Below are 25,201 nucleotides of genomic sequence, written 5' to 3' on the forward strand. Positions count from 1 at the left end.
TTTGCCTGCTACACATGTTCCTGTTTGTTCATTTCTCCTCTTGTGGTCTTCTTACATTTTTATAGCACTCAGTTTAATTATCAGTGTTTCATTATGTAGGAAGGTAAATGGTTATAATTGACACTTAGGTTTTAAATACATTTGTGAAACCTGTGCAGGTGGGTACATATCTACTGTTTAATACAGATGAACACATGTACACTTGTAGCTATTAAGAATTACTGGTATGAGGTCTTGCATCATGTGTAGATGATAAGGGGTGATGGTATCTAGACTGTGGGTGTGTAGCTGAATAAGCCATGAGAAGGTTCATTGTAGTTCTTAATCTCAATGTATATCCCAGCTTCTTATTTTCCACCTTAGTGACTCTGATTAGGAACTTTCCATACTTAAAAAAACAAAACAAACAGAAAAAAACCTGTGAATATTTCCCACATATAGGAAGTGGATTTTGTTAACTTTTTTGTCTGTTTTTTAAAATTAATGGTTGTCCTTTTGCCATATATTTAAGTTGTATGTCTTAAGACATTCTCTGTCTTCCTTATTTTGAGTAGATTTCTGTTCAGTTTATCCATCCCATTCATGCTTCATATATTTTAATCAAATCCTTCTTAAGTGTCAGCTGTTATATCTCAGTCAAGAAACTGATCCTAAAACCAGTCCCATTCCTTACATGTTCTCTCCTGGCAATTTGGCTTCATTCTCTAGGCTGTTATATTATTCTCAGTGCAGAAAATCGAGATCGAGGCTAGAAGTGAGTTCCAGGGGCTCCTTTGTACATTAAGAATTCACCTACTATGAATCATGAAATGGATAAGAAGATTTCATAGAGTCCATGCATTAATTTATTCATGAGAATTCCGCATCTGTTTCACACAGATTCTTTTTTTTAACTTGTTCTTTTTTACATATATGTGATAGTAGAGAATATTTTGACATATTATACATACATGGAGTATAACTTATTCTAATTAGGATCCCATTCTTGAGGTTGTTTATAATTTGGAGCACACAGAAATTCTTTACTCTTCCATTTTAATATAGTTGGCTATTTGGTGTTTAAGTCTTTGAAGATAAAAGTGAGCAAATTGTGAGGTTGATTTATTAATTATAAATAATTATAAATATGTTTTGGCTGTACATATCAAATTCCAACTAAATGCCTTAAATAGATAAGGGTTTATATATTCACATATATTCAAATGCTCAGGTAGGCAGACCACGTCCGGTGCATGGCTCAAAAACACTTTCCACCCCGTTTTCCTTAGCTGTGTGTAGGTCCTCATACTCAGGCTGATGTCTACACGTTCACGATGCTTTTGATACTTCCTGCAGGCTCACATTCCCATCCCAGGCAGGCAGGAAGTCCAAAGGGGCCTATAACTAAAACATATAAGCTCTCCCAGACACCCTCCGTGTCATATGACCATTCTCAGCTGCACAGGAATCTGGGGAAATGAGTGTTTTGTCTTACTCCTGCTGCTTTAAACAAAATTATGCTTGTGTTAGTGAGAAAGCTGGAGAAACTGACATCAGAAAAGGAACTAGTATAGGCTGCTGTGGGGGGTTGCAACACTAACAAGTGCTGGCTGGCTTTCCACCTTCATGGGAGAAAACAGAAAAGCTTAAACAGCAGCCCAGAGGACTTAAAAAGTCAAAGCAGGTCAGTGTAGGGTAAAGCAATTCATCTTAGCCCCACATGATAGAATAATATGATTAAAGTTTACAGAGTATGATGATTCATATTTACCGTAACAATCTAAGTCATCAAGAAAAGATTCATAATAAAGTTAAGATAGTACTTAATACAATTTAGAAAGATGTTTCTTTTTAAAATTTTTGTCCTTTAAGAGTTATATAATCCACTCTCTGGAAAACTTTATTTTGAATGCTTGTAGTTGAGTGTCCCAGATAGCTACTGTTTACTGCCTAATAGTTTTGGTTGTACCACAAGTTCTTAAGCCTCTGAGATAATGCTGACCTTTTCCTGTAACACAAGGTTCCCAGGGCTGCTGCCCTGAGGATCACCTGTTGCTTTCTGACTATTCATGCCTGGGTCCACTTGTGCAGGTTTTGATTCCTGTTTTTTTTTTTAAATATTTATTTTTTAGTTGCAGTTGGACACAATATCTTTATTTTATTTTTATGTGGTGCTGAGGATTAAACCCAGGGCCTCACATATGATGGGTGAGCACTCTACTGCTGAGCCATAATCCCAGCCCTTCTGCCTGGTTTTAATTCCTGGGACTCTGGCTTCTGCCTGTCACAAAGCTCAGTAGGAAGTGTGGCACATGGCCAAATTTAAGAAATATTACTCCAGCATTGCAGCAGATTATGCTGTTACACATGTTTTGCTATATCCATTGCTAATGGGTATTTTAACTTTTAAGAGCCTAGCTTCTTTCTCTGATTTTATAGCATACATTGAATAAAGCTTCCTGTTTGTTTCCGGGCTGAGTATCTTTTCATAAAAGAAGCTCTGGCACCTAAACAAATTCTTATTTAACCAAGTAGATAACAAGATTTTGTTTAACAGGAAAGTTCTTGTCACACATCAGTGACAAGAAAGATTCTCTGTGGTTACTCATCTGTTCCATCATTAATTTTTCTTTGGAAGTAGTAGTTCACATGAACAGCCATACTCCTAGGAAAATATCCTTTGGTTTTACCTTCAGTTTTATCTATGCAGATATTAGTGTGTTGATGACTCCCACAAAAGTCCCATTTGGAGGGGTATTTTGAATATTTTTGGGTAGTTCTGTAAAGAACTATTTGGATATGAAAATGTAATTGTTTTGATGTCCATTGGACATATCGTGTTCTCTTTTAATTTGTGGATGGGATTGCTATCTAATTTGATATAGTACTTTGGAGGCAAAAGAATTATGTAGGTTTATGAATTTCCAGTGCTATGTTAAGTACTAGTGATTCTCAAACTTTTAATATGCTTTAAAATTACCTCAGATGTTGGTAATAATGCAGGTATCTTGACTCCACCCTAAGAAATTCTAATTTAGATATGGGCCAAGGGGATGGTTCTGAATTTTTAACAAGTTCTCTGATGCATTTCAGCACAATTGTCACCTTCATTTCTGGAGGAATTATTTAGAAAAGTATCTGATATCCAAGGGTTCATTTCACCTAATTTTTTCTTATTAATGCATCATATTTATTGCAAAAGAGAATTCTTAACATCTTAACATGAAAAGTTAATATTATTGTCATTATTATTTGTGTTCAGGAGCATGAGAGTTTTTTAAAATTAATTTTTATATATAATATAAAAATTATATATTTTTATATTATATATAAAAATATATTAAAAATATATATGACATTCTGCTGTCATATATATATATATATATATATATATATATATATGACAGCAGAATGCAGTACAATTCATAGTACACACATAGAGCACAATTTTTCGTATCTCTGGTTTTATGCAGAGTATATTAACACCAATTCGTGTCTTCATACATGTACTTTGGATAATGATGTCCATCACATTCCACCATGATTTCTAACCCCATGCCCCCTCCCTTCTCCTCCCACACCTCTGCCCTATCTAGAGTTTATCTATTCCTCCCATGTTCCCCCTCCCTACCCTACTATATGAATCAGCCTCCTTATAGCAGAGAAAATATTTGGTATTTTGTTTTTGGGGATTGGCTTACTTCACTTAGCATTATCTTCTCCAATTCCATCCATTTACTTGAAAATGCCATGATTTTATTCTGTTTTATTGCTGAGTAATATTCCGTTGTGTATATATGCCACATTTTTTTTTTTTAATCCATTCACCTACTGAAGGGCATCTAGATTGGTTTCCACAGTTTAGCTATTGTGAATTGTGCTGCCATAGACATTGATGTGGCTGTGTCCTTGTATTATGCTGTTTTTAAGTCCTTAAGGTATAGAACAAGGAGAGGGATAGCTGGGTCAAATGCTGGTTACATTCCCAATTTTCCAAGAAATCTCCATACTTTCCATATTGGCTGCACCAATTTGCAGTCTGAGTGTACCTTTTCCCCCACATCCTTGCCAATACTTTTTGTTGTTAGTCTTAATAATAACTGCCATTCTGACTGGAGTGAGCTGAAATTTTAGAGTAGATTTGATTTGCGTTTCTCAAATTGCTAATGATGATGAGCATTTTTTCATATATTTGTTGATTGTTTGTATGTCCTCTTCTGAGAAGTGTCTCTTCAGGTCCTTGGCCTGTTTATTGATTGGGTTATTTTTTTGGTGTTTAGCTTTTTGAGTTCTTTATATACCCTAGAGATTATTGGGGAGCATGAGAGTTTTAAAAAGAATTCTACTTTAAAAATACTTCTTTAAAAATCATTAATTATCTTAACTATATAGAACAGTATAGAACTTTGCTTCCAGGTTTTATTTTCTAAAGATCCATTATGTACAATTGGTAAAATAATGTAAAAACATTCTTAGGAAGAAGTAAAGACTCAAATGAAAATGAAAATTATGAAAAGTGGCAAAATATTGGTTCTGAATAAGTAATCCAGAACACAGAGCTATTAAGAATAGGTAAGAAAAATAGATGCTGCTTGATTATTTTTACTTATTCTAGATAGGTTTTAACAGCATCACCTCAGGTAGCTAAATATTTCCCCTCATAATTTTCTTCATAAAAATTTTTATATATCCTCTTTAATAAGCCATTCTAATTTTAATAATCCTGCAATAATAATTTCACACTGTTGATTTTTCTTAGTACTTAATTTAAATGCTTAAGTTGCATCAAACTTAAGAATTAAGATGATTAAACATTCATGATGTGCCCTATAATAACTGTCCCACAATTGTATGAATATTGTCTTGATGTCAGTTTTCAAAAATTGTACTCTTGAGTTCATTGTCCTTTATCTGAAATCACTATGGGCTTACTGAATAATGTTAATTGAAAAACACTTGTATTCAATAATAGGTCATATTTTTTTCTTTATAATTTTTGGGATCTGGGACTTATTTCTTATATGCTTTGTATAGAAAAAAAAGTGTTCTCAAAAAATATTTGTCATTTTGTCAAAAAAGTCAATGTAAATGATTTCTTTCTTGAGTATATGTTTCTAGATGACATTATTCATGGGGTGGCATCTTAGTATTCTTTTGTGGTGATTGCAGAGTTTTTCTTTTTTCCCCCTCCTCTTTATACCCCTCTAGGGTTCTGATCCCACTGCATTCTCTGTTCTTACCCAAGCCATCACTGGTCAGGTGGGTTTTGTGGACGTTGAATTTTGCACCACCTGTGGAGAAAAGGGAGCAAGCAAGAGATGTTCAGTGTGCAAAATGGTGAGAATGGAGTTCTTTTAAATTCATTGATGTCTGATTAATATTGCATCCAAGCTAGCAATTGGGTTTTAGTATTCTGTAAACATAACAGCTGGTGTTAGTATTTAATAAGTTGTAATACATGAAAGTATTGCATCTAATATTTTAAAAACTAGTTTTGAAAGAGAATTATAGAATAAATGTAGTTCTGTGTTTTATCTTCTGCCAAACTACCAGTCTGCCTTAGTTTCTTTTCTACTCCACAGAAAGAAAGGATATTACTGGGTGAATATAAGAAAATAAGAAATAGGTAGAGAGCAGGAGATTGAGGTTGGAGCAGATATGGAAGCTTAGATTAGGACAGTTCTTAAATACATACTTTTAACTCTTTTGATGTTGACTTTAATTACCATCTTTTCACCAATTCTTTTTAAAACTACCACTTCTATCCCAGTTACTTAGGAGGCTGAAGTAGGAGGATCCCAAATTTCAGGCCAGCCATAGCTACTTAGGGAGTCCCTGTCCAGAAAGAAAAATGGGGTGGGGGTTGGGGGGTAGCTGGGGATGTATTTTCAGTGGTAGAGCATCCCTGCGTTCAATCCTCAATATGCAAAAACAAAACAATCTACAGCTTATTCTGACTGTCCCCAAACTTTAATTCTTAGGGAATACACTGCCCACTTCTGCCAGAATTACCTTTGTAAATGGCATATGTGATTGTGTTCATCTTCTTAGACCCCCATATAACTCACATACTTGTGTCCGTGCATTCACTTAATCCCATAGGTAATAATTTCCTATTGATTTTAAGGTGAAATTCTTCAATGCATTATACAAACCCCATCATAATCTGCCACAGTCTACTTCTCCAGCTTTATCTCCTTTAATTACTTATTTCTCTGAACCTCAGTTTGCCTATGTGTGAATTGGGGCTAAAGGTGTGAAAATTCAATTATCTGTGTTGGCTAATTATTGCTGCATGTGAAAACAGTGCTTATAGCAACAGTCACTTCTTTTCTGTTTGTCATTGGCTGGCCTCAGTTGGGACAGTTGGGCAGCTGAGCTTGTTCTCATGCTAATGGAAAAGTTCAGTTGGGCAACTAGAGCACACAGGGGCTTCTGAGGCCGGTCCTTGTAATCGTCATGCTGTCTCCTTCTGTGGGCCAAAACAAGTCAGGTGGCCAAATCTAAAAGTCAGACCTCTCTCCTTTTATGTGCATAGAACTTTGAAATCCTATCTAAAGTGTATGAATGCAGCAATGAGTAAAGAATTGAACCCAGTAATGCTGTCCATAATACCATGCATGCATGCATAACAGCCTACCACAGGGCTTGGCATCTAATAAGTGTGTATAAGTTCATTTCCATTCTCACTTGGAAAAATATAAGCTCATTTATAAAGTATTCTTGCTTATCTTTATATATGTCATTCCCTTCCTTTTCCCTGTATTTTTGTTCGAGATACTCCCCTCACTTGGTACACTTCGTTCCTATTCTCTGCCTTCCCTGACTCCCCCAGTTAGAGTGAGTCACTGCTTCCTCTCTGCCTCCTTTGCTCCTGTGTCGCGTTGCTGTTACCAACTGTATTGTTAGGCATCTGTCTCCTTCCATTCTACCCCACCCTGCTCTTTCTCAGGTTTGGCTTCCTCTATGATGACAACTTCATCTTGTCATTTATTCTTCCAATTGTGTCATGTAGCAGGATCTTAATAAGTCATTTGTCAGTCTTTTGTAGACTGTTGGTTATATATCATTACTGTTTTAAAGTGTAAGCTAAAAATTGCAAACCTAAATCAATACATAGCCATACAGTACACAATATGGAAAACTAAAACGTTTTTACAGAATAGTTCTTGGTTTAAGGCTATTGTTGGGAATTCATGCAATCCTAACTCTTAAAATGAAAACAAACCTACAATTGCTTTCAGGTGATATATTGTGATCAAACTTGCCAAAAGACACACTGGTTTACGCATAAGAAAATATGTAAGAATCTGAAGGACATTTATGAGAAGCAACAGTTGGAGGCTGCCAAAGAAAAGAGCCAAGAGGAGAACAGTATGTATATATAACCACTGATCTCATTCTGCTTCTCAGTGGGGAAAATGAAAGATAGTTGATGTTTACACTGAGAACATGGGAACTGAATCATCTCTGGGGACCAAGGAAGCTCAAGAGTGACCAACCTAAGGACCACACTTAAACTTAAATGTGTCCCCTTCTAGTCTTTGGAATAACGCATAGAATATAGTCAGAAGAAATGCCACTGGGAAACAAAGGAACATAGGATACTGAGGGAATGTGATTTATTCCACATTCTGTATGTAAGCTCAGGAGCCTGCCCTGAAAATGGTGGGACTCTTAATGGATAATCACTATGTCCTGCTCATGAAGGATTTTCTAATATAGAAATACTTAAATTTTCCCTAATGGGTACCAGAGGATTTTAAAGTTGGAAGCCTTTAAATTTAATTAAATTTCAGTATTACAGATGAAATTACAGAGTATATTTGTAAATTACAGATTAAATTGCAGATCTAATGTACAGATTAAATTTCTTCAAATGTCAGAGTAGTGAGTTTCACATTCTTTCTTTCTCCTTCACTGGTAAGTTTACATTTTCTCCAGTAACTGAATTGTTTCAGCAATGATTCTCATATGCAAGAGAGGAACAACCCACATCCCTATAGCCCACCCCAGAGAATCTATTCTGTGTTCTTGGGGAATGTATGTAGTTTGAAAAAATTGTTTAAATGACCGATCCTAGGTATTTCTATCTCCACTAGTGATGGGACAGTGTCCTCTTTATCACTTGATTTAAAAACACTCTTAGTTTGATTGAATGGTTTGTATAAAATTAAACAATTTATCATTAAGAGAATAGTCAGGCCTCCTGATTACCTTGTCCTCTCTTGTTCTCTGGACCAAACCTTCTTTATCCTATGCGGAGGACAGAGAATAGTACCTCTTTATGTACTAGCATCATGAGAGGATAGAAGTGTCAGTAGAATGAGAATTCCCAGCCATGTGCCAGACACTATTCTAAATGTTACAGATATCTTTTTCTTTATAAATGCAGGGTAGGCTTTATTACAAACACTGTTTTATAGATAAGAAAACAAGGAATAGAGGTGATTACCTACCCAAAGACATCAAGCCAATTAAAAGGAAAGCTGTATTCAAATGCTGATTGGGTTAAATCCCAAACTGCAATCCTGGGTTGGAGGATTGGCTTTGGAGCCAAGAGTCTGAGTTCTGTGATTATTCTGCTATTTTACTATGAAGCTTGGAACAAGTAACCAAACCTATGTCTTCTATTTGTAAAGCAATGATGATAATTATAATAGAGATAATAATCTATCTCTTGTAGTTATGAGAAATTAAGTGAGTACACATAAAGTATTAATAGACTGTCTGGCACATGTAGGAACAATTTTTTTTTTTTTATCTTTTTATCAGATGGCAAACTCGATGTCAATTCTAATTGTGTTAATGAAGAGCAACCAGAGGCTGAAATGGGCATCTCCCAAGAGGACTCCAATTCTAATGATTCTGTGGAAGGGAAGAAAGAATCTCTTGGAAGTGAGGCTGGGTTGGAAGGTATACAGGACGCCTCTTCAGGTCCTCAGGTGTCTGAGGAGTAAAAGCCATAGCAGGTGCCATCACGGAGGGGCCTCACCTTGGCAGATAGCTGGAAAACTCGTGTGAATGTACCCTCATTGCTTCATGACACCTGCAAGGCACCACGGCAGGATTGCACATTTCATAGAACAGAGGCTTTCAAGCAAAGCTCTGTCTACCATGCCCCAATTCCCCATTGATCTCTGTTCCATAATTTAACAGGTAGATATATATATTTTTTTTCTTTTTTTTTTTTCCCCTTTCAATACAGGAAAAACATTTCTGTCCCCTTTCTGAGGCTGGCTCCCCAGCAATTGTTCTCAAAGGAATATAAATCCCCTTAAAGAAGAAATATAGACTCTAGGGAACAAAGGGACAAGAAGAATAGATATGCGAGAGAAGAGATTTTCAGGAAAGAAAAATTTTATACCCACAGAGATGTGTAGTTAGGGAAAAAAAATCATATATGTGAACAAAATACCTCTAAATAGCATTTACTATAATGAAGTTCTACACATTGAAATGTAAGGAACTGAAATGTAAGAAAAGCTGTATGTTAAGAGATCTTTGCCATAGTTCAGCTAAGTGTAGTCGTATGTAGAAATTATCCTGAGCAAGTCTGAACTTTATGCAGTTCTTGTAGCGATGTTTTCTCTGTAGTATTTTTACCTTCAGAAATGTCAGATCTTTCAGAAGGAACCAAGGCAGAGCCAGGGCTGTCCCAGCATGTGCATTAAAAGACACTTCCTGAAATTCTTGACTCAATATTGGCTAAATACACTGTATACACAATTCTTGTGAAATTCACTCATGTGCCATACACCACCTGAAAGGCTAACTTGTATCTTCCGGCAAGCTTTTCATGGGACTCCCTGCTCAGAAACTGATTTTTAACTGTCATTTAGAAGATGTGCTGGCCCCCATATTCAGCATATGTGGTATTTAAACATAGCTTGGGTATGAGGTCTGAAGATGATTTTGTGTTTCAAAGTTTCTTGTGTTGAATTTAAAATAAATCGTGCTTACTAATGTAAACAGCACATCTTGTTTCATAATTTATTGTTGTCAGGAGGTGGCAAATACTAGAGAGCATGACAAATAGTAGGAAATATGGCCAATATTGGAGAACAAAGTAAAAGTTATTTTTAATATGTGCAGTCAAGGTCCAAGTGACTATAATTCTTTCTTCTTTGCATATCAAACTCTTCCATCTTGTTGACTCTCACTTCTTTATACTCAATATTTTTCTCCTAGCCTGAGCACATGCATTTTCTCACACACCCTGTGCCACACTGCTCCAGGATGACTTCATGCAAGTAAATCCAACACTTTGGGATTTAGAGTAGGAATTCAGTGGGTGATTTCATCTGAATTGTCAATTATAATAAGCCTCCCTTGACAAAATAAAAATCAGAGTATTTCATCTATACAGTGATAAGCATTTATTTTTCAGTAGTGAAAGTGTCTTCGTAGACCTTGCTCTCCCACAAACATGAGTTTCTGGTTAAATTTTAATGGTTTTGCATGTTTGTGTTGCTATCGTTCTCCTCCTTTCCCTCTCCCCACTCTGCCAGTTTGGACTCTAGTAGACTGGCTAAGGACCCTGGGATTTGGACAATTACACTAATTGGTGAGTCTCCACGTGTTCTTTTTGCCTTATATATCCCACACTTGGAGCTGAAGAAGCCTGCAACATGGAAACTCCAACAGCTACAGGCTAAAAAATTCCAAGAGCCTGCCAGTCTGCTAGCCAGCCCTGTAGATTTCAAACTAAAGATTGTATCTTCCAGTCAAACCTGAATTGCCAGTCTGCCAGCCTGTCTTACAACTCTGGACCTCCCTCCCAGACCCTACAGGGCCTGAGCCAAATTCTAAGAACAATTTAGTGTGTGTGTGTGTGTGTGTGTGTGTGTGTGTGTGTGTGTGTGTGTTCCCACCCCCCACCCCCATCCCCTTCTGTTGTCTTTGGGTTCTCTTTCTCTGGAGAACCCTAATACGTCCAGTGTCTTGGTGAATTTGGACTGCTATTACAAATTATCATACACCACATGGCTTAAATAACAAATATTTATCGCTCATGGTTCTGGAAGTTGAAGTCTGAGATCAGGGTTCTCAGCAAGTTTGGGTTCTTGGTGACTGACTCCTTCCTGGGTTATGAAGGACCCTCTTGCTATGTCCTCACATGAAGAAAGAGGGAGAACTAGCTTTGGCCTTTTAATAGGGCACTAAGCCCATTCATGAGGGCTCTCAAGGCCTCCTTACCTCTCAAAGGCCACAATTCCAAATGCCATTACATTAGTAATTGGATTTTAACAAATGAATATTGAGCATACACCAACGTTCAGCCTATAACCTTCAGAATAGTCCCTAAGGGGCACAATTGTCCTTGGGATAATAATAGCAGTAATAGCTAACATACATGGAGTACTTATTTTAAGAAGACTATTATTGTACCTTGAACTTTACGTGTGAATCCTTTAGACTGTGAGGTCACTTTTATTATTTTAAATAAGAGGATAGTAAAGCCTAGAGAAGTTAACTAATTTTTCTAAGTAAAATATGTGGGGTGGGGGTGGAGAGAAGCAAGATTTGTCTGGTTCCAGAGACCTAGCTTTCAGCTACAACCTGTATACCTCTACAACTGTATATGTCAGGATTTTCTGTTTCCTAGTCACGAGACCTCCCATTAGATCCTGAAATATATTTTTAATTGAGTCAACTTGAGTCGATCTCTGTTGTTAAAATAATGTGATCTCGTGGTAAAAAAGAGTTCCTCCCAATAATGGTGTGGTTTCGTTTGGGTAGAGTTTTAGCTAACTTATAAAAAACTTCATTTTTGTGTTTTCCCAAAATGATATTTAATACGTGTTTTCTAATTGCCACAAGCCCTTCAGTATTGAGTAAAATATATCCTGTACAAAAGTATGCACTTTACAGAACATCTTTTTCTTTGAGGCATGATTCCTTTAATTCCCTAACATGAAAAACAAGTAACATATGTTAGATTTTTTTTTTTTTTTCTTTTTGCAGTGCTGGGGATTGAGCCCAGAGTCTCACACATGACAGAAGCTCTACCACTGAGCTTACATTGTGAGTCCTGGACTCAGTCTTCTTTTAGTGGTTAGTCTAGAGATTATAATATCCCGTCCTTAATTTACTACTGTCTAATTGAAGAATAGTGCTTATGTAACTTATGGACCAGCTTAAACCTAATCCACAACACACCATTTTCACCATGAAGTGGATTGCTGCCATCCAGTGTTATTGCTAGATGCTTGGGCTTGTTCTCAGTTCATGGTGAGTAGCTTTAGTTAGTTACTTGATTAATGGTCAGGCTCTCAGTACTAAGATGGATTCAGTAGAATGAATAGTCCTTTGCGGCAGATGGTGTGTCCTTGCTCAAGAACCCTTGGAGACTGTGTTGTGAGTTTCCTGTTGGAGCCTGCCAGGGACTCTGCGAACACCATGGATTAGCCCAGGTTATTGCATCTGTTACCTGTTGCTGTGTAACAAATTTCCCCCAAAGTTATCAGCTTGAAACATTACTAAACATTAGCTAATACAGTTTCTAAGACCAGAAATCCTGAATCAGCTTAACTGGGTAGATAGTTCTGGTATGGGCTTTCTTGGTTTGAGGGTACTGAAAAGCTTTCAGCCAAGGCTGCAGTCATCTGAAGGTTTCAGTGGGTATGGAGAATCTGTGTCCATGATTGTTGGCTGAGAGACTTGATCCTCATTGGCTTTTGGAAGAGAATCTCAGTTCCTTAGAATATGTACTTATCTGAAGGACTGCTTGGGTGTCATTATGGCACGGCAGCTGGATTCCCCCAAAGTAAGTGATTCTGGTGGAGCAGGTAAATGTGTCAATTCCTTCTATCACCTAATCTTGGACATGCACTCACTTTTGCCTTCATATCAGGCACCCTCATAAATATGGAAATCATTGCTTTTTCATTACCCTAGCTACAGTCTACTACCAGGAATCATACTCAAATTTTAGACTCTTTTCTGTGACACAATTCTTAGGTGTTCACAGCAGTAGAATCTTGGTGTCAAATTCACTACTCTAAAATTCACATCTCTTGCCTGTTTTGCCAGTCTTCTTTCTACAGTGTGTGTGTTTCCCAGTATGGACAGGATAGGGAGAAATACCAGTCTGCCTTTTATAAGGTTTTTTTTTTTTTTTTAGTTCATTAGTTGGGAAAAAACACCAATGAGTTCCCTCAAGTGTCTAATTTTGTCACTCAGCAGCAGGCAGTTGCTAAAAGCTTGTCTGGTTTCTTTTTTCCCTAGCAGCAGGCTTCCAGTTAGGCCCAGCCCAGATCATTATAGCCCATGTGTGAAACTGGCAAATGTCTCCAGAGGCAAGGAAAAAACCAGTACACTGGGTAAATAAATTGTGTAAAGTTATTTGACAATAGCGAGAATGATAGAACTATTGCTGCAAGCAACAAGGATGAATCTTACAAGGTCAAGGGAAAAAAACTAGACACAGACTATTCATCTGTTATAATTCCATTTATATGCCTCTCACAAAACTTATTATCTAGAAATCAGGAAAGTAATTACTTTGGAAGGTTGGGCAGTGACTGGTAACAGAAATGAGGGGCTTTTAGAGTGCTGGTAATGTTCTTTTTCTTTCTTTCTTTCTTTTTTTTTTTTTTTGGTGGCCATGCTGGGGATTGAACCCAGGGCCTGGTGCATGCAAGACAAGCACTCTACCAACTAAGCTATATCCTCAGCCCCATGGTAATGTTCTATTTCTTAATCAAGGATGCCACACAGTCTTCATTTTTTGAAAATTCATTGAATTGAACCCTTATAATTTGTGTACCCTTCTATGTACATGTTTTATCGTAGCAAAATCTTTACATTAAAAAACCTAACTATAACAATTATTTTTCATTCTTAGTGTTTCTGTTTACATTAACTGTTTCAAGTCATATCAACTTAACATATAATATGCTAAGTTACAGGGAGGTTTAATACACAACTAAGTACCACTAGGATTCCTGGTAGTACCAGGGGTTATCTCAGGGTTAACTGAGCATTTGCTGGGGGTTATCTCAGTGTTACTGTGAGCAGCTGAGGAGGTTCTGGGCCTTTCTCTTCCAGGAATTTTTCCTCTCGCATTGGAACAGAGTCCCAGTTCAAAGTGGTCAGAGCCATCAGTGATCTCTTCATGGACCTTACAAAAACAGCATCTTCTAGGTTGTCAAACATAGTTCTGCAGGGGTGGCAATCAGGAAAAAAAAAAAAAATCAGTTTGATCCAAGTGAATTATTTTTTATTTAATAAGTGCCCTATATTTCTGTGGTATTTGCAGTATAGCATTACTAATAATTTGTCAACTCTGACAATGATTTTCAGGCTATGTGACACTATTTTTATTGCATATGTTTTATATAGAAAATAGAGTATTTGGGTATGTTTAGGGATCTAGAATTGTAGTTTGAGTCTCACACAGTCAAGTATTTGTGTTTGAAAACAGTGTTAGATGATTAAAATACTTTCAGAAATCATATGCATATTAGTATCGTAAATACATTTTATTACAGTTATTATTTTTCTTCACTGATGTATTTTAAAAATGTGCTCAATAATATTTTTCAACTACTGAATCCAAAGATTCATAAGTGCAAAAATAAAAAGAATGATTTTTAAATTCATCAATATTTATAAATTTGAAATACCTTCCACAGAATTAATGAAGTGTTTGCTTTTTAAAATGTAAATTACAGTGAATGTAAAATGTTAATTTACAGGATAATTACTCTCATTGAACCTATTTACATGAAGAGTAAACAAAGCCGCTCATTTGGAATAGCTTATAATTTTCAGGTTATATTTTCTAATACATCAAATCACTTTTTCATTTATTTGGGGTTACAATAATTATATTAAAAACCTAAATATGACAAACATGAATACATAACTAGAACTCATCACAAAAAGCCATAGTCATTTTCACATTTATTGAAGAGCTAGTCATTTTTTAATTCATTAAAATTTATTTTAGGAACTAGAGCGAATTTAGGAAAATAATTGTGAAACAATCTGATCATAAAAGAGTTTTTAAAAAACTTACTTGTCTACATTATCCGCAAATGTAAAATCTGAAACAAAAAGTTCTAAATTAGTATTTTTCAAATGTTTAATAGCATTGAAAAACAAAGAAGCATGCTCTAAATAAACTATTAGCTCTCTGTTTTCAAATAATCTATCAAAATTGCCTTGATACCTAACCTAAAATGGAAATTTTCTTAGATATGATGGGTTTTCCCATAGTTTGGGGCCAGAGTCTTTAATACAATAAAATTCTCAAAATCCTGAGAATAGAACACTTCATCATTTTAGTTAGTAATGGAATCCAAGTGGGAATTTTTATAATTAAGATTTTGAGTCTCATTGCCAAAGTAGATCCTTTTTCTTTTGACAGGCACATGCACCTGTAAATGGAGGAATAGTCCAAATGAGAATATTTAGAGCCATTTTACCTATTTAGGTTTTTGGCATTAACTTCAAAGAAAGAGAATAAACAAATCCTAGATCACAAGAGTCTCTATCTTTTCCAGCTTAGAGCTCAAGGACTAGTCCTCAAAGCCAGGAATCCTTAGGATGTCTTCCAGACTGCCCTTGCTTTGTTTATTCCTCTCCAGGAGGCCTAGTGCCAGGCTAAAGGCAGAATTTACCAGCACCTGTTGGGCCACTAAACCACAATGTGAGCTCTTGCCAATCCATGAGCATCAGAGAGCACAGCCGCTGCCTTGGGAGATTCAGGGCACTACTCCTCTTCATGATGGCTGGCCAAGGTCGCCTGTGCCTTCCTATCTCTCAGTCTCTTTTCTCTTTCTATATTCTCCCCACCTTCCAGTGTTATTGCGGTATAATAAAAAAAACTCAAGAATTGGAACATTTAGGATGCCAACTAGATATTTTGTTATACATTGCAAAATAAGCTAATTAACATATCCATCACTTCACGAAATTACCATTTTCTTTTTCTAGGGTGTGTGTGGGTGGTGATGAGAACATTTAAGATCTACCCTCTTAGCAGATTTTAAGTATATAATACTGTAAATAGTCACTTTACATTCAATCTTCAGAATTTAGTCATCCTCCATAATTGAAACTTTGCCCCCTTTGACCACCACCTCCCCATCTCTCCCTCTCCCTAGTCCCTAGCAACCATCATTCTACTCTTCTCTGCTCTATGAGTTTGAACATTTAGATTTCATAGATGAGATAATCTGCAGTATTTTTTTTTTCTGTGTCTGGCTTATTTCACTTGATGCCTCCAGGTTTGTCCATATTGCTATAAATGACAGGGTCTCCCTAATTACAAAGAGCAAACACATCTCCTATAATTAGATAAATAATTATAAACAATATGAATATTAATAAATATATCTTAATTTATATAAATTATAAACAAAAAGGAACACTGGGGAAAAAGTAAAATCTCCCTTTTACCTTTCTGATTCTTTTTTTTTTTGGGGGGGGGGCGGGCATGGCATTGAACCCAGGAGCATTGAATCATTGAGCCATATCCCCAGCCCTTTTAGATATTTTATTTAGAGAAAGGGTCTCGATAAGTTTCTTAAGTCCTTGTTAATTTGATTTGCTTCTGGCTGGCTTTGAACCTGGAATCCTCCTATCTCGGCCTCCAGAGCCTCTGGGATTACAGGTATGCACCATTGCGCCCAGCCACCTTTCCAATTCTTATCAGAAGTAACACAGTTAGCCGGGTGTAGTGGTGCATACCTATAATCCCAGCGGCTCTGGAGGCTAAACCACAAGGATCTCAGGTTCAAAGCCAGCCTCAGCAATTTAACAAGGAGACCTTTTCTCTAAATAAAATATATAAATGGGCTGAGGATGTGGCTCAATAGTTGAGTGCCCCTGGGTTCAGCCCCCAGTACCAAAAAAAAAAAAAAAAGAAGTAACACTGTTAAGCACTGGGTTTTGGGATTCCCTAGCTCGATGGTAGACATATATAGCATGTACAAGGCTCTGGGTTTAATCCTTAGCACCAAAAAAGAAAGAAAAAACCAAAAAGTATTATTGAGTTTTTTGGGTATACTTCCAGCCTGTGTGTATACTCACATATACACATATACACAGATTTATTTGTTGGCAAAATTTAATTTTTTTTATTACTCTGCAATGTTTTTAAATTTTTTTATATTACTCTGCAATATGTTTTTAAACACCTCAAATATATTCATAGAATAATTCTATAGTGGAATTGTTTGTAATACATGAATGTGCCATAGTTTAGTATTCCCCTATAAATGACCATTTAGTGGTCTCTACTATATTTGGTATTACAAAAAATGTTGCAGTAATCAATCTTAGACATACTTATATATTTTTGTTCATGTGCGTTGGGAATTTAGTAGGGGAGATTTTCAAATCAATTGCTGTGTTAAATGGTTTGCACATTTTATATGTTGATAGATAATGCTATGTCGTCATCCAAGAAAGTTCAATCAGTTTGTATCTTCCTCAATAATATGAATTGTATGCTCTTTCTCCTTTTGTTTTTATAGTCTAAAGATTTTGCCAACTTGTTGGATAAAGATATGTTTTGATTTACATTAATTTGGTCATTAGTGAGGTTGAGCAGTATATACATTTCTTTCTGTTAAAAACTTGTCCATGTTTTTAGTCACTTAACTACTGGAATTCTTCAAATTGACTTGTAAATTCTTTTAGAAATATAAGTATTAACGTTTGCCTGTTATGTGTTGCAAATACTTTTTCCAAATTTGTGTTTTAATTTTGTTCCCTTTCTGTCTCAGTTTTCATTTTTATGTAGTTAAACCTGTCAACATTTCTCTTTTATGACTTCTGGGTTTGGTGTGAGACTGTGTTTATCTCTCAGAATTATTAGAGTTATTTGCTTCTAGTACTCTTCAATTTTACTTACATTTTAGATATTTAATCTTTTTAGGATCTATTTTTGTGCATAATATCTCCCTTAGAAAGTCATCTAGTTTATCTCTTGGCCCAGGCCTGTACAGGGCAGAACTCCAGAGGACCCCAGTCATCCTTTCCTATGTAATTGGTGCCCACCAGAGTTGTGGAATGTGGTAGCTCCGCTACTGCTGATACTGTCTTGACAAGTTCTGACTGCATAACTCTTGCAATTGCACAGTTCCTGTGCTAACCAGTCTCCAGGCCTCACTTTGACCTCAAGAACCTATCTTAGACTTCGGGCATAAATAACACCTGGCATTCACTTTTCTGGGTAAACCTGGTGTCATCATTACCCAGAGTCAGAGTTTTCTTCAAGACTAGACTTCCTGAGCTTTTGATTCCCCAGCTCCTCACTTAAATTGTGTTTTCTCTGAATGCTCTCCTGTCTTGTGTCTGTATTGACCAACTCCGTGGTGAATTGCCATTTGTGGAATAGTCTGGCTGATTTTCCTCCTCTGTCTCTTGCTGAATAGTAGGATAGCTTAGCACTCAGGCCCAGGCTCTGTCATAGTATACCTCAGCCTGGTCTCTATACCTAGAACTTTATCTTGTTTGGAGAGAAGAGCAAATATAGTAGAAATCCAGCAGGCTCACTTTTTGAGTCATTAGTAGATATTTTAAAGATGTATTGATATTTTACTATAGATATCCCTTAATGTTTTTCCATAATTGCGTAGTTGCAGGGAAATCAGCAAATGTCTCATTTTCCACATGTAAAAGGACAAAGTGTTTTGGTTCTGAGAATATTGCTTCTCATGTAATAAGACACAAAAACATTAATGGAAAATAGGTACAAGCCTTTAAACCTATACCCATCAGATAAGGATTGATGGCTGAGATTTGAAGAAAACTTAAAATTGACCTTGCTTCCCAAGCTGTTTCAAATGTAATTGGTTTCTTTCTCAATTTAAGATTAAGGATAATAAAATGGAAATATGTTATTAACAATTGCCTCATAAACAATTTCAAGCATGGTTTCTTTGCAAGAAAAGAATATAGACCCCTAAATGTGCATGCCACAATAAGATAAAATTTATATCAAAACAAATTTCAAAGCTACAAAACTGTAAGCCATGAGTTTTGAAAACTTACATAGTGTGCTTTATTAGTTTCATTATAAATGTTTAGCTCACTAAAGTAAGCTAAAATAAGTCACATGAGCTAAAAATGCTTTTTAGTTGATCTGATGCAGTGTCATTTTTCTGGAGAATAAGTAGATTGATAGAGTCACACTACCAATTTTTAGATGCCTATTGTCAAAATATCTATGAATTAAGAATATGAATTTAGAAGAAAAAGTTTCAAATGCAATAAAATACTCTATCCTTTTTTCCTCTGGTTTTGATTTGGAGGTAATGAAAAACAGTAAAAAGGATCATCGTTTTTTAGCAATCTGTTTGTATAAATACAGTGTACAGCACCAAAGGTACAGATCAGTTCTCCTCTCATACCTATGATAATTATAGCACTGAAACTAGACTGGAGCAGCCTGTGTTTGCTGTTCTAGTGTGTATCAGCTTATTTTAAGAGGGGATTTTGTCTCTCATAGATTCCTTTCCCACCACAGCATAACTTGCTCCCATTGCATCCAATAATATTTAGTTTGGGCCATCACTTCTCACAAGAAGCGAAAGAAAACCAAGGAAGTGACTAAGAACAGTCAACTTCTGGTACATTTGGTTGTCAGATCCAATGTTAAAATGTTTTACATATTAAGCATCCTAACAGTCAAAGGAAGATAAAAATCTTTGTTTTAAAATTCAGAAAGTTGAAGCAAATTTATGTCCCAAACAAATCTTGCCATGATCAGCAGAGCAGGTATGTGAACCCAGGAATTCTGATTCCACGGTTTGGCCTCTTAACTTTGCAATGGTGGTTGTGTGCCAGAAGCCATCCATGAATTTTTTGTGCATGAACTAAAAAACGACATGGAAGCCACTAAACAGGAAAGTCTGGTATCTGGGAACTCCAAGCAGCAATCCTGCTGGTTTGAGACTGCCCAATACATGCGACTTCCTACCTAGCTCTAAGTTCAGCACAGAACTGGAGATGGGGTGACCCACTGGAACCACACAGCCTCTCGGAGATGGGTATGGCTTGCCAAGATGCCAATCAACCTGTTTGTTGCAATACCCCTGCCACACCAAGAAGCAAGCCTCCTCCTGCTGAAACCTTATCCCTGCCTTTGATGTATTCTCCTTTCAAAAAGAAATAAAGCCATTTTTTGGTTGTTCAGTTCCAGCTCCCATGTAGACTGGTGGACCTATTAGCTGTTCCACTTCCTTTAAATCTAATTTCTGGCTCTGACTCTTATTCTATACTAATTATTTCAGACTTTCTTTTTCTCAAGTGGTTCACATCTTCTGAGCAGGAAACTACCCTGGCAGGGTGCTGGTCGCCCTCCATGCCAGGTTGTCTAACTTGAATGGGCATCAGAATCACTGGGAAAGCTACTTAAAACACAGTGTGGGGTGGGGAGTGCTTGAGTTTCCAAGTTGGTAAATTAGGCAAGAATTTGAATCACAAGTTCCTAAGTGATGCTGATAATGGTAATTTGGGGACCACACCCCAAGGCCCACCCCTGCTGTACATGTTACTCTCTTGCACCCATTAAGACTCCTGCAGACATCACTTCCAGTCTGTGGGAAATATAAGGGTTAAAGGAACAAGTTTAAGGACATCCGAAGGAAGCAATCATCAAAAGTGACACATTCTGTAATATAATTTCTAGGTTATGGGAAAAAAATTGACGAATCTATTCTAAATTTAGAGTAAAGACTCATACAACCAAAGGTAATTATGAATCTTGACTGAATTCTGGTTTGAAAAAAGCAGCTGCAAAAGGCTTCTTGGGACAATTTGGAAAATGGAGAAACTGATTCTATATTAAATAATTGGTTATTTTTCTTATGTCTGATAGTGGCATTGTAGTTACGTAGGGGGATGCCCTTATTTTCCAACTTGCAGGCCAAATTATTTAAGAGCGAAGTGTTGAGATTCTACTACTGAAACACTTAAGTGGTTCCACTGCATATTGATGTTTTCTAGCTGGGTATGAACAATAAGTGTAAATAGGAGCTTCTGAGGAGGCCTGTCCTTTCTTCCCTCTTTTTTGCCACACTGGGGATGAAGTGCTCTTCTACTGAGCTACATCCCAGGTCTGAGATCTGTTCTTTGAATAAAGAGGCAAACAAAGCCTCATATTTAGAGGCTGGTGAATATGGCAGAATATTAATAATTGTTGAATAAGCTTGGACATAGATAGACATTCATTTTAATATTCCTTCAACTTAGAAAATTTTACAGCAAAAGATTAAGAAAAAAAAAGTTTCATTTGACCCTCACTTCTCTTCCTTCCTTCCTTCCCCTAACTCCCTCTCTTTCTCCCTCATTTGCTCAGTGTTGAATTTATTTGATTTGTGGATTCTGTTGGCCATTACTTTCTCCCAGCATTTTAAGGAATTAATTCACTGTCTCTTGACTTCCATAATTGCAGTTGGGAAAAAAATCTGCATTTCTTCTCTGACTTCTTTACCTTTGGTGTAAACAGTTTTTTTTTTTTTAATTTTGGTTATGTGTCTTTTATGTGTGGATTTATTTTGTCATCCAAACCTAAGGATTCCTATAATTTATCATCTTTGGAGAATTCTTAGTCATTATTACTTCAAATATTACCATCTACTGAATTTCTCTCTATAATTTTTTTCTTTAGGAATTATTACTAAACTTTCATTGGATTTTCTCTTTTAAATATCTCCTTTTCTCAACATTTAATTTATATCTCCATCTCTGTCACTTTCTTCATAATTTCTTCAAAATTGTTTTCTAGTTTCATATTTTCCTTTTTGTTTCTGTAAAATCCATCTGGTTCTTTTTAAATAAAAATGTGCATTTGGCAAATGCCAAATAATGAAGAAAAAGGTTATATTTTTGCACCATTTTTCATCTCCTGTTTCTTCCTTCTTGGAATAAAGATGTGACCCATGATGGTATAGCAACCACCTTATAATCATAAAGCACACTAAGAAAAAAAAAGATAGATGTATTCCTCAACATTGATGATATTATAGAACTTTACACTAACTCTGCATACCTATCTTTGTACTCTGCTCTGTGAGAAAAATAAACCCCTATTTATTTGGATTTCAGTTACATCTAAGAAATTCCAACTAATGAAATGTCACTGATATATTTGTTATAGTTGCATATATAAAAACTTCATATGTGAGATAGCCAAAATATTAATAGTGCTTATTTCTGGGAGGCGAAATTGCAAATGACCTTTATTTCCTCTTAATATTTTTTAATATCATCAAAAAGTGATGAATTTGTCTTGTGTTAGTGGTAATAATAATTTTCTGCTGTGGTAGATACTGGAGAAGAGACTTTAATGTATTATCTCATTTTATCACATTACTTCATTTAATTTAATATGTACGAATGATGGTGAAAATCATATTCACTCTAATTAGGCTAATAAAACTATAAAAATATAATGTTAGCAAGTAACTAGAAATTATTTCACTATGTAGGTACTTAGTTTATTTTTACTTACCATTATTATTATGATCAAGTTCTCCAACAATTAAGGAATTTAAATTTCATTCTTATCCCCCCCTCCCCCAATTACCTGAAGGTAGTCTCTGGACAGGTTTCTGCTTTAATGGTAATTTTGGGTTCCATGAGGTATCTACTTTTCCTCCAAATGCAATTGATTGAATGATATGAGCCTTTTTATGGTTAAAAATAGTAATCATTGATCTTCTTTCTTTTTCTGTAACCTCTGATAAATGCAAAAACAATGTTATTGCACAGTATTAAAAATAGATATGGAGTGATTCAAAAGAGAATGGAACAGTTTCAAAAACATTTAGGTGAACTATGTTATGTGGGAACATCTTGTCAAAATAGATTTGTAAAGTAGCTGTCATGGGTACTTCCATAATCTTACAAGCACTTGATACATGCCCCTCATATCACAAGGTGGAGCACAATCCTGCAGTCCACTGCACGATACAGACTTTCTGACACATCATCATCGGATGACTGACAGCACATGTTGCCACCCTTCCTTCCCTCAAGGCTATCCAAAAGCAGAGATAGAACCAGGAAGTCCTGATAAATCCTCACAAATAGAAGTTACTAGTAAATTATTTAAAATGTTCAAATCTGTATGTGTAGACAGGTAAGGAAGTAGGTAATATAGCACAAGGGGGTAAGATAGTTTTCAAAATATGTAATATGTTGTACAGTGATGTGGATTGTGTGTATGTGGCTTATATAAACCAAACATTCTAGTTTGTCTATAATGCATGAAGATATATTTATAAAGAAGTTAACATTGATTATATTAATTTTAATATACAAGAACTTACAGAATTTCAAAAGAAAATGAATTTTAGAACTCAGGTCTTCAGAGTTCTATTCAACTCCCTCATTTTTGGGGGGAGGGGAATTGGGTGACTGGGATTGAACTCGGGGTCATTCAACCACTGAGCCACATCCCCAGCCCTATTTTGTATTTTTTATTTAGAGACAGGGTCTCACTGAATTGCTTAGTGCCTCGCTTTTGCTGAGGCTGACTTTGAACTTGCCATCTTCTTGCCTCAGCCTCCTGAGCAGCTGGGATTACAGGTGTACACCACCATGCCTGGCCATTCCCTCACTGCTGAGATGGGAGACTAAGGAGGCCAACATAAATGATTTGGCATCCACCTCGTCAGTGTGAAACGCAGAACCAGGAGAACCTTTCTCATGCTCAGTTAGATGGCTCTTCCTATAGAGTGGAAAAGACATGAATTCCTAAACTAGGGCCAATTTCAGAGAGCAAGCATTTCAAAAATAAATAATTAAAAAACTTTCATTTATAAAGAAAATTATCCAATGGTATTCTGTTACAAAAACACATTCAAAGGTATTCTGTATTTTTCAACCATTGAGTAGTAAGGCTGAGTTTCAAATATTTCTTTACAAAAGAGAGTTATCCTTACGATTTCGATCAAGCAGCTCCACTCCTGGAAGGTGGTAGATTATATATAAACGATATAGGTTATATTGGCACAAAGGGTTTTGGTATAGACCTACAATGGAAGAGTCCGAAATAAGACGTCAGATTTCAAAATGAGCTTTGTATGTCATTTTATAAAACATGAAAAATTGCAGCATTCATGTACAACATAAGGATACATATCAAGCCAGTGGCCTCATTAAGCCCTCTTTCATTTAGAGCAGCACTTGATTTTCCTATCTGTTATATTCATTCACTCAATAAATAATTACTGGGAACTACCATGTACTAGGAAATGTGCTAGGTGCTGGGGACATTTTATTGACTCAAATCTGCAACAGATCAGGAAAAATTTAAATGTCCATAAGGAAATTCCTAAAGGACAAACTAGGTATCAGCTCCATGAGAATCTTGAAACTGCTTTTGACTAAAATATCACTTGGGACTCTTCTGCTAAGTCTCAAAGGTCACCATAGGCCAGTGTGAGGATGGGCAGAGATATAGTGCACTGTTATAATAGATATTTCTCCCTCCACTTTACATCATTATGCATTGCTCAGAATATGTAAATGCTAGTAGCAGCTTTGGATCTTAGTTGGAGCAGCGGCCAGCAGATGTGGATGTTGCATCTTGTATACCTTTGGCCAGACACTGGGGCTCTGAGAGCCTCGTGTGCAGGTGTTCTGATATGTAATGAACCTGATTCTGCAATGCAGGGGCTGAAGGAGGGAAGCACATGGGTGCAGAAGAGCTCCTGGCTCTTCTGCCATCACATTCTTTTAGGAATCAACATGTAGATGCATTTTTAAAAATCTTCACCTAGAAGGGTTTTGTTTCCAAGTAAAGAATCTCGCCTATTTATCACTGGATAATATTAAACAAGATTATTTCAATACACTGTGCAATAAAGCATTTATAATTTCAAGTTGGGTATCGTTAGCTTTTTAAATTCTGCTTCCATGCAACACTAGAAAATATTTCCGGAAAATACATACAGTGAGGGAAACCACTAGATGGCAGTAGCAGAAAGAGCTCCAGCTGTTGCACAGATACATCAGTAACCGGGGCTCCCTCAATGTCCATGTTAAATTTAAGAATACTGCTGTAGATGATTCATAAAATATAACGAAGCTTAATAAAGGCATGATAATATAAGTATTCAAAACCCAGAGTAAACTGATTAACATAAAGAAGATTGGTTGGGGCCTGATTAAAAGATAGCAAAGTAGTTAGAAACTGAAAAAAAGAAAAAGAAAAACCTGGACATATTTTCTGTAGGTAATAAAACATTCTTAT

The 25,201-nt window shown here is 36.2% G+C and overlaps 2 protein-coding genes across 3 annotated transcripts in view; one reads left to right on the plus strand and one right to left on the minus strand.

Moving 5' to 3' along the window:
- Positions 1-9,956, plus strand: part of Ankmy2 (ankyrin repeat and MYND domain containing 2) — a 35,624-nt gene extending 25,668 nt beyond the window's left edge. For both annotated transcript variants that reach the window (XM_005328776.5, XM_040291727.2), the window contains exons 8-10: positions 5,188-5,316; positions 7,224-7,353; positions 8,755-9,956. In XM_005328776.5, the coding sequence (XP_005328833.1) occupies positions 5,188-5,316; positions 7,224-7,353; positions 8,755-8,939 (444 nt within the window). In that variant the 3' untranslated portion in view covers positions 8,940-9,956. The remainder of the gene's footprint in view (positions 1-5,187; positions 5,317-7,223; positions 7,354-8,754) is intronic.
- Positions 9,957-13,745: 3,789 nt separating this feature from the next.
- The window catches only part of Lrrc72 (leucine rich repeat containing 72), a 59,901-nt gene continuing 48,445 nt past the window's right edge, over positions 13,746-25,201 (minus strand). Inside the window, exons 6-9 of the mRNA XM_005328805.4 lie at positions 23,889-23,978; positions 22,529-22,681; positions 15,005-15,032; positions 13,746-14,143 (exon numbers count right to left, since the gene is read on the minus strand). Coding sequence (XP_005328862.2) covers positions 13,978-14,143; positions 15,005-15,032; positions 22,529-22,681; positions 23,889-23,978 — 437 coding nt within the window. The 3' untranslated portion in view covers positions 13,746-13,977. The remainder of the gene's footprint in view (positions 14,144-15,004; positions 15,033-22,528; positions 22,682-23,888; positions 23,979-25,201) is intronic.

This window comes from Ictidomys tridecemlineatus, chromosome 2 (assembly GCF_052094955.1).
Source record: "Ictidomys tridecemlineatus isolate mIctTri1 chromosome 2, mIctTri1.hap1, whole genome shotgun sequence".
In the NCBI taxonomy this organism is placed as follows: domain Eukaryota; kingdom Metazoa; phylum Chordata; class Mammalia; order Rodentia; family Sciuridae; genus Ictidomys; species Ictidomys tridecemlineatus.